Below are 10,920 nucleotides of genomic sequence, written 5' to 3' on the forward strand. Positions count from 1 at the left end.
TATTAGTTTTGTTTTTTAACTTTATTCTTTTATTTGTTTTTCTGTAAACTGATCTACTGCTGTGATTATTGTGACTTTGGTTTGATTTTACATTGCCATCTAATGAAAAATTCGTTTAAGTTGTTTAACCGATCGAAAGTGGGAAGCGGATCACTGGAGAGGGTCTGAGTTAATGAATTGGGAAGAATAAATTTGTCAATTAAATGAAATAAAATTATCAAATGGAATGAAGTTGTTGATTGTAAAGGAAAAGGGGGGAAAAATATTGTTATAACATGTGAATATATGTATTGTATATATGCCCGATCATGGGTTGATTGATATGTTATGTATTGTAGCAACCCAATGTATTTCGGCAGCAGAGCTAAACAAAGCATATCTCTCTAGTTCCGCTTTCTAAACTTTTTTATTTACATACATAGTACTAAATACTATTTATTACATACTAGGTATTTTAATTTATTGAAATTTATAAATGTTTAAAAAAAATTACAATAAGGTAATGTGATAAATGTTTCAGAACTAACGATAATCTTACGAAGGAAATGTCCAATGGTGGTACTAGAATCATTGCTTTAAATTAGAGTTTAAGATCCCGTGGCCACCTCCTTTTCATACATCTTCGAGGATTATCAGGAATTTTTAAGTATGAGAGAACAAGAACTAATAGGTTTGGGTGTATACGGATTTTGGGATGACAGGAGGTATATCTGCAACGAATAGGGTTGAGAGATAAGGGATGAGTTTGTTTGTGACGTAATATAGATCATCTAGGATTTTACTGAGGATTTAGATTGTAAGGATACGGATGAATTTGATAGTTTGGTAGAGCCCTAAAGTTTAATTATGACAATGTATAAGAGTTTTTGTAGTAAATGGGAAGTTTAGAGCGTTTGTCTAGTAGGTGTAATCAGAATCTATGTGTAACATACAACATCTAAGATACAAAATTCTTAAAGATACCATTATTCACTAGGCTTTTGTAAATATATATTTCAGATGAAATATTTTTTTGAAGGAGCATCTTATCTTATTTTGCTTGTTTTTTAAAATAAAATTCCGCTTACATAAGCATGGAATTGTTTTAATATTTAAAAGTTCTTTCGTTGTGGAAACTGAAAATCTTCCTTATTAAACGTTCCAAGTTACTGTCATAAAAATAAATATAATATCAGAACACTTTTACTGTCTTAGGGCGACGCTCAATCTCTGACTGTCTAAGCGTATTCCGAACGGACGGTAGCAATTTTTTTAGAATTTGTATACTAGTTGTTATTTCTTCTGGGTTCAGGCTTAATGTTCAAAATGTACAAACATTTGGTTCAAATTAATCCATAATAGTGTGTGCATATAACATGCTCTAGTCAATTTTCAAAAATGGAAACTTATCCGAAAGTTATATAGTATAAAAATTATTATTACAAAAATAAAATTTTGAAATGAGTTTTCTAAAGCTTTACCGTAGTGAATGTCTCCATGTTGGCTGGAACGATTCTGGCTCCAGTCAAAGTCATTGGTTTAAGAGTCATTTCTTGGAAAATCATCAAATAGCTTTTGATTTCTTTACTGCACATGTACCATCTTGTGTTGTAGATCTTGTTCCTAAGATCAGTGCTCTAAAAACAAAAAAAGAGATTAGTAAAATAAATATAATATACATAACTACAACATTGTTCGTCGAAATTTCGGCAGAGAATAAATTGTTATTACTATTTTTTCTTCCTTCTTCAACTACCTGATTTTCTCCCAAGGAAGGAATCAGTGGTACCCACTTTATACAGGTTGAGTGTGCCCTAGGAGGCATCCCAAACTTTTAGGATTGGCTCACTGTTAACGAGATCATCTGCCATAGCCGTATTCGAACAAGGACCCGAGAGTAGTAGTCAACTGCCTTACTCACTGAGCTATCCCAGGCAAATAAATTCTATTCTATCATTAAAATGAACTCATACACAATATCAGAGATTATAAGACCTATCATATAGATTATTGATTTATAAAGACCCATTTTCATTAAAATAGCTACTATTTTTATGAATTCAAACAGAGGCATCTTTTTCTTGGAAGGAGATAGTTTGATTTTGTTGGTTTACATTTTTAAAAACATACAGTTTCTGACCGTTAGGAATCTTCTTGTAGTAGGGTATCTACGATTCCCACCATTTCTCATTCTTACTCTCAGGAATCATAAATCTCTAGGCTTTAGGTAAATATCTTTATCCTTTCCTATTTTTTTTTTTTTAGGCTGAGACTCCCATTGGAGTCCTATACTGCCTAACCACGGTTGGGGATCAACGTTTTTCATATTGTGGGACCGCCACTCAATGAAAAAAGTCAACGTCCCAATGCGGATTCGAACCGGCACCGCCAATAGACATCAAATTGGCAAGACTACACAGTCTCTTAACCACTGAGCTACGGGCGGCCCATCCTTTCCTCTTATCTGTTCTTATTATTATTTATAAATTATGAAGAAGATGATCAGGGGCACGGTGAAAAGAAAACTAAAAATAGTTGACAACAATTTGTTTTCCGAAGGTTCGCCCCACTTTGTAGAGCTTCATTAGGGCTAAAAAGATACAAATATGACTAAAAATATTTTGACATAGTTGTATAATATGATACAAATAGGTAAATTAAGATTGTGTCAAAATTATATAAATATAAGTGAGCTAAAAGTATAAATTATCAATTAATATAACTTAAATTAACATAAAATAGAAAATGATATTTTTATTTTAATAGTTCGTGCAATTTTTTGTATATTCTTATCATTGTCTATTTTATCTTAATACTATTTTTATTTCTGCTTTTTTTCGTTCATTTGTATATAATTTTCTTTTACACCTATATTTACATAGTTTTAACCCTACCTTAATTTACCTATTTGTATCTTATTATCCAACTATGTCAAAATATTTTTAGTTGTTTTTTCTTCTATTTTTAGCCTTGATGAAGCTCTACTTGAGCGAAACGTCGGAAAATAAATATTTGTTTTTTATTTCTGTTGTCCCCTGACCATCTTCTTCATAATTTGAAATATTACAGTCAATCTTTTATATATAAAATATTATTATTTATTATCAATGGTATTATTTTCTTCTTACATGTATCCGTTCCTCAACTATACCACATTTACTTCATCTACCACTTTTTCAGTTATTACCTTTATCATATCTGTTACTATTTCTTATAATTATTACTACTTATTATTATATATAGTATTTATTACTCTAGTTCTATATTTATTATTCTATCATACATTATTGTACGTATTAATAATTAGTTTCTTATTCATCAACATTTATAAAATTTGTTTGTATAATTTATTACTCCCTTTGTTTAGGGATTCTATTTTTCATATTGGAAGAAGATAGTTGGTCAACTCTCCAATCTACTTAGATATATGATAGTCCAGGTGGCGGATAAAGGTATAAAATAGTAGAAAAAAATATTTATTGCTAACAACGTTTGGCCACACTTTGCAGGGCTCCGTTATTGGATGATAATAGACAAAATAGTTATAATCTACTATTTTGGTATCTTTATTAACCACCATCCTTATTATCCGCTATCTTCTTAAAATATTTTAATTTCCTTATTGCATCTTACAATGTTTGTATCTCGTTTTTATTTAGCCCTAACGAAGGCCTGCTTAACGGCGAAACGTTGGTTAACAGTTAACCATTTATCCAGACTATATCTCTACTAAGTAGCAGTATTTATTTTTATTTTTATAAATCAAGAGTTAATAGTATAAATAATCATATTAAGATGGAAACTATATTACCAGATCTGCGAATCGCTGACCGACAACCGAGAAGAGAAACATGTAGCTGACTTCGACTGCGCACAGTATGATCGAGGCTATCGTTGTTCCTGGAAGCTCATTAGCCTGGGAACAATGTAATGGCCTTAGATAAAGTGTAAAGTTTTTTGTTTTTTTTGGAAAGGGTGGTTTCTTAGATCTATTTTCTAACTCTGCCAAAAAACATTTACAAAAAAAAAATCTAGGACATTTATAAAGATAAGGGCAAAATATAGAGTGATTTGGAATAAGGATTATATGCCTTGCGAAAAAATCTTAATCAGGATTTTCTTTCCTAGGTTAGTAATAGTAATATAATAAGGTGAAAAACCTCCATTTATAGTATATCATTATTTATAATATATCATTGTTTATTCCATATTGATGTAATATCATATACCTCATTTTGTCAATTTCATCAATTTCTTTTTGAAATATTGTTATGTATACACACAATTTTAAATCATTTGTATACATGACAATATTTCAAAAAGGAATTGATGTAATTGAAAAAATGAGAAATAAGATACATGGATATGGTACAAGAGCCCAAGGGGAGAAAAAAAGTCAGTTATTTCACCCCAATTTTTATTACTTTAATGAAAACTAAGCCAAGTATACGTAGGGGGAATAAAAATATGCCGGCTTTTGCAAAACGTTAAAAATAATTACTTTTTCTACTTTTTTTTTAGCTCTATAGCTTTAAAACTACTTAAAATAATAGAAAATCTAAGTGAACGTCAATTAAAGTTGAGTAAATTTGCTGAAACTGTAAGCCCCAATAGAGCTTTTTTACGTTCAATATTTCTCGAGATATAGCTTTTTAAAAAGCAATATTTCATAAAAATGGCAAACAGAACGTCCTGAAAGATCAGTAGTTAGTGAATTTATTTTGATAAAAATCTGTAGCTCAAAAAACCATTTGATGTACAGATTTGTACACAATTACATTTGATTACAGATGTCTGTTAGCACTTAAATTAAAGCGAGTTTAATGGGCTATGAACTAGTTTATCGTTTATCGTCGTAGAAGTAGTAGTAGTTTTCACGATATTTGCAAAAATAAATTGATTTATAGTTGTTCAGACAAATTTTATTTGTCAAATTTATATTCATATGGGAATATCATAAAAATTACAGACAAATGTGCGTCTTATGGATCTAGAGATATATTTTTTCAAAAATCCAACATTTTATACGAACAACTAGAAATTAGTATTTTGTGAGATTATTTTGTCAAATATCATAAAAACTACTACTCCTATAAAGATAAACATTATTAACTATTGTGTAGTAAGTAGATTTAATTTGAGCGCTGGCAGACATCTGTACGTCTAACTTATTAATTGTAATTGTAAGTTTATAACCTTCTCACTTTGTAATTGTAACTTTCTAAACATGGCGTTGTAATCTACTAACTTTGTAACTCAGTGTAAATGGTCCTAGTGGTAATAATAAATAAATAATGAATAAAAAAGGTAGATTACCTCAGGAACTTAATGAGAAATGTAATCAGGCAAAAAAAAAACAGCCTTTTCTCGAAAGGACAATACCGTGTGATGAAAAGTGGATTGCATATGATAACTGGCGTCGGTCAGGTCAGTGGTTAAATATTGACGGAAAACCTGGACGCATGCCAAAACCAAATTTGTAGCCAAAAAGATTATTGGTTTCTGTTCTGTGGTCAATGGCAGAAATAATTCATTTCTCTTTTTTACCCAGAGGTGAAACCATCACATCCACATCGTACTGCAGAGATATTGACATAATGCATCAAAAACTTGTCAAAAAACAACCAGTATTGGTTAATAGCCGGAAACCTATAGATGACAACGCCAGTGCTATGAAGTCCTTCCACAACCATCTTATTCACCACAACTACCTCCAACAGATCTCCATTTGTTCAGAAATTAGGACAACTCCTTCTTAAAAGTAAAATATCTGATAATGATCTGGTAAAAATGTTTCTTCACAAAACCCTGAAAGTCGGTAATATGTTGTGAAAAATATGTAAACAGTGCGAGTAAATATTTTATATAAAAATGTTTTATTTTCATAAAGTTGTTTTACCAAACAATCTTTTCTGTGAAAACTGACATTTTATATAAAACGACCCAATAATTCGAAAGTGGTGCATCCACCGTCATTAATCATAGGAAAATGTTGGTTATATTAATTTTTTAAATTGTCGAGGTGAAGAAAACTTCCAATTAGAATATAAACTATTCTATATCTTGTACTTGTTCAATGTTTCGGGATAATGTCTTATAATCATGTACTATTGTGTCCTCATATTTGTCAATTTTATTTATTTCCATTGTGAAATCTTGTCATCTTTACACAATGTAGTCTATAAATTTGTTATAATTTAAATAATGTGATTATAAAACATTGTTAGACAACATGTTTATAGATGGCAATATTTCACAATGGAAATCGATAAAGTTGACAAATATGACAATACAATATGCCGTATACGGGGCTTCGGGTGTTCTAAGCCCGACTAGGGGTTCCCCGTACACATATTATATTGAAATTTATTCATATATTTATATTCTATGTATTTTGTATAATGTATAATGTATGTATTTTGTATCTCTATCGGTTCCAGATGATAACAGACTGAAAAAGAATGCGCTATATTTAATTCAAACACTAGACACCACCTGGACCCCCTCGCCATGGTATGCTAGATATGAATATCTATAATTAATCATTTGAGTTTTTCTCCAACGGTATCGTGTTTACCAATTTACTAAACTATTATTATAATGAGATGGCATGCAGGGATTCTTAATTATAAAGTAAAGTCTTTATTACATATTTTATATTTACAATCATATGTACATTTGTAAGAATAATATTATGAGAGGGCATGGTAGACTTGTTTCCTTATACTTTAATTGTTATATTATGAATTGAGAAGTTCCAGTTGGGATCTTTGATATTTATACTGACTCTAAGTTATTAATTCTATTATTGTCATTCAAATTACAACGGAAAAGGTATTACATGTTTTAATGTGCCTGTCAATCTTGGCAGTATAGTAGCGGACGGATTGTGGTCCCGCGTCATTTCACCCCTTTGCCGTCGGCCGGTGCTGAATCCCTTCGATGTGTGACTTCCTCCCTTTGGCCTTCAACTGGTCGGCCGCTCTCTCTTCCTTCAAACTCTCTAATTCCAGGACTGTCCTCTTCCCAGACAGTGTCCAAGTGTCCTCTACGGTCTTCAACTCCTCCTTTTTGCTTCTTCTCTCCCCTCTACTTCTGATTTCTCCCCCTTTCGATCTCCGTTCTTCTGATTGGCTCTTCTATGCTCCCCTTCTTTCACTTACCCTTCAGAGAGGGTGGGAAAGGTCTAATGACCTTCGGCCAAAGTCGGTCTTTTTCCTCTCTTTCATCTTCAAATTAAGGGGGCTTCCTTCTTTGACAGAGGTCGACATTTTTTAGCGTGCCCAGATGTGAGATAAGGGCTGTTTAGCTGTTTACCTCTGCCCACGCGGTCAACCGCTCCCAGAGGTGCATATGTTATCTACATATCTTTATACAATATTTTTAATGTTTTGCCGATCGGGTCAATAACTCGGCCTGGCGGTTTCTTTGGTATGCCGACAAAAAGAACATACTTTAAGTTATAAAATTCCAGCTGGTGCCTCTCATACATATAAAATAGTACATGTGTATGGGTCATCCCGAAACGTTGTACCAGTACGAAATATAGAATATTACATATTCTCATTAGAAGCTTTCTTCATCTTAACAATTTAAAAAATATATAGTTTCATATAAATGTCTTAATAATTGAATTAAATGCAATTTCACTCACTTAGTTCTTACTTACCGAACCAGTCGATATCAAACTGAGAGCTATAACTATTGTACCAGTCAAATAGGAGCTACCGATTGGCAAGGAAGTAGTATCTTCCAGGAGATGAAATGCTCTGAAATATAAAATTAATATTTAGATATCTCCCTATTATATAAAAAAGTTTTTTGTGATTACGATTTAATTTTATTTTTAGTAAGAAAAACTTGGAACTAGACGGTGAGTTGAAAACTCCTAGTCTTGACAGTTAGAAAAGAAAACGAAGAACAATAGATTTATAATAACTACACTATATTTAAAAAAAAAAATTAAACTTAGAACACTTTTAGCGGCCATAAAGATAACTGAAAATCTAGATGATGCAGTTAATTATAAAACGGACTTAAAATATTTTGATGTAAAATATATGGAAATCTTCTCCTATCTTTCTGTAACTTTACAAACAAATATAGTTAAATTGGAAATCCAATAGAGTGCATTACTAATAATAATTGAAATACCTCAGTATAACTTGGTGGTGCTGGAAATTCTTCCTCAAGCACATGGTGAAACAGTAATCGTAACGACTATCATGTTGAAGCGAGTTCATACTGTCTTTATCCATTTCTCCAAATAACTTTGTATACAGATGCTCTATTCTACTTTCTATGTGTTCCAAAGAGTTGTTCAAGAGCTTTAGTTGCAGGGATATGTTCTCTGTCAGGTTAATAAAAATGAAACCCGCGCCACCAATGATAGCGGCCAAGAGGAAACCGACTCCCATTTGTCCGAAGACTGCGAAGTAGAAACCAAAGCCGTCCTTCGAGTAGTATAGGTACTTCATGTAAGGGTGTGGAAGTTGGTATTCGAATATCGCATCGGTTCGGTTGAAATCGAAAGAGCCTACATTAAAATCGATTATTGGTGAAACTGTCAGGACGATACCAGCAGCGAATGCAACTGCAAATGGAATAAGAGTCAATCGGCGACGATCCTTTTCCATAGTGGTTCGCAGGAGTTCTTCCCCGATCACAGAAGGTTCATGATAATCGTAAAAATCAATTGACAGCAACCTGTGGATATGGAATAGATTGAAATTCTTCCTGAAAAACGTTCCTAGAACGATGAGGGAGACTTGGATGAGGAGGCAGAAGTGGACGTTCTGGCTGAAGAGGGCCATGTTGAAATCAAAGATGGTGATAATAGTTTTTATATGCATTAACATTTGGTGAACCAGCATCATAGCGTAGCTCATAACCTGCATCATGCTAAAGATGCGGTATTTCCCGTCCATCTTGGGATAGAGGCCAGATATTTGCGGGAGATAATAATAGTGCTTGAAAATGTATGCATCCACTGATGTATTAGCCTCGGATTCTTCTTGGTGTTGCCACATAGTTCCAATCGAAGAACTGATTGTTTCTTATATTGGCTCTTATGATTGGAACTGATATTGGCTACTGCACTGTAACCTAACATGCAAAGTGAATTTCATATGAGACCTTTTCAGAAACTTTTTTCTTTCTCAGACTTTCGTAATATCTATGTAATAAATATGTAGATTCATTTATAAGAACGCTATTAGCACGCTATTTGTGATTGCAAATAAAATAATTAGGAATGCATTCGCTATCTCTCACGATTCAGACCTGCATGTAGGCCAAACACTGATGGCTAATAAATAATTTATTCTTGTTCTTTGTGGTACCTTGGTCAAAATCATTAAACTATTTATCAATTTTTTCATTACGTCAAAGGTTACAGAAACTTGAAAATACAACAGGGTTCCTTACGATTCTGTTGACTGTAGGATTCTATTGTGAAGGTATATAATATTTTGATCTAATAGGGAATACCAAAGAGATTAGTGAATCTAGTTCGGATGCGCATGGCCGAAACGTTTAGTAAGGTATGAATCAGTGATCATTATTTTGAGATTCCCGAAGTTCGGTTAGGTTTAAAACAAGGCGATTCTTTATTACTCATCTTATTTAATCCAGCACTAGAATACGTTATTAAAAATGTGGTGAATGCAGAAAAGGTTTTAGCTTTAGGTGGTAAAATACCGGTGCTTGGGTATGATGATGTTGGATATTATTGGGTGCAAACAAGGAAACTATAGAACTAAATACAACTAAGTTAATAAATTCTAATGAGGAACTAGCCCCATCCAAATTCTCAAACTCAAAACCTTACCCATCATCCTCATCACCTAGTGCAATCCCTATCCAGTATCATCCTATTAATGCAATCCGCCTATGTTTATTCATGATGTGTATGAATAATTTTATTTTTATCCATTTTAGTTTATACTTAATTATTTTATTGTATTTGATATTATTATTAGATATTATGCAGGAATATCATGTGTTGCCATCTACCGTATAAATTTATTGAAATGTCCACGTAGTGTGTTGTGAAACCGTTTGTAAGTCCTATGAATGTTGTCCGTTATATTCGGAATGCGTAGGTCGATGTGAATGGTCTTGTTTGAAACGTAGAGTGATGAGTTTGTTGCCAGTCTTAAAAATTGTGATTGAAAAGTTTGTATTTTCTGAATCTGTGTCTTTTTAGCAGGTCCATAAATTTGGCAGGCGTAAGTATTTGTATACGTTGTCTGTCTGAGCGATAATTTAGAACGTCTGTGTAGTATAGAATATAATTGTCTCAGAAAATTTAGCGTTTTACGTTTTGTCTTGACGTATGAGCCCCATGTCAACCTTCTGTCATATGTAAGTCCTAAATAAGTTAATGTGTTTGTTTGTGGTATAGGGTGATTGTCAATGTAAACTGAAGGGCATGTTTTGTGTCGTAGAGTAAATGTGACATGTTGCGAATTGTCGTGATTAATCCTTATTTTCCATTGTCTGTATATTGTTTAGATGTTGTAGTGTTAGTGTGACCTGTAAAGGGTCTGTGTTTCTCGAAATGATAGCAGTGTCGTCTGCATACGTCGCAGTCTGCATACGTCGTTTGTGAATATGAGGTACAGAAGTGGGGCTAAAATAGAACTTTGAGAGACACCTGCAAATATTGATTTCATTGATGAGATCACTGAGCTTTGTCGGACAGAAAAGAAACTATTGTAAAATTAAATAGTAGGTACTAGGGAGAATTGGCTTAAGTTTGAAAAGAAGGCCTTGGTCAACCCGATTATATGTTTGAAACAGTAGCATTTTCACGTAAGTTTTTGTATGGTGATTAAAAATTAAGTAATTTTAAACTTTATTTTAATTTAGTGAAGGAAATAATAAATTTCATCCAAAATTTGTATAAAAATGCTTTTAAAGAGAATTTATTTTGTAAAT

The 10,920-nt window shown here is 32.5% G+C and overlaps 1 protein-coding gene across 1 annotated transcript in view; it reads right to left on the reverse strand.

Annotated features, from left to right (window-relative positions):
- The window catches only part of LOC106689290 (odorant receptor 4-like), a 10,501-nt gene extending 1,407 nt beyond the window's left edge, over window positions 1-9,094 (reverse strand). Inside the window, exons 1-4 of the mRNA XM_014434186.3 lie at window positions 8,134-9,094; window positions 7,649-7,748; window positions 3,791-3,895; window positions 1,461-1,616 (exon numbers count right to left, since the gene is read on the reverse strand). Of these exons, the coding sequence (XP_014289672.3) occupies window positions 1,461-1,616; window positions 3,791-3,895; window positions 7,649-7,748; window positions 8,134-9,008 (1,236 nt within the window). The 5' untranslated portion in view covers window positions 9,009-9,094. The remainder of the gene's footprint in view (window positions 1-1,460; window positions 1,617-3,790; window positions 3,896-7,648; window positions 7,749-8,133) is intronic.
- Between the last annotated feature and the right edge of the window lie 1,826 nt (window positions 9,095-10,920).

Source organism: Halyomorpha halys, unplaced genomic scaffold (genome assembly GCF_000696795.3).
Source record: "Halyomorpha halys isolate HHAL.00 unplaced genomic scaffold, Hhal_1.1 Scaffold1321.1, whole genome shotgun sequence".
In the NCBI taxonomy this organism is placed as follows: Eukaryota; Metazoa; Arthropoda; class Insecta; order Hemiptera; family Pentatomidae; genus Halyomorpha; species Halyomorpha halys.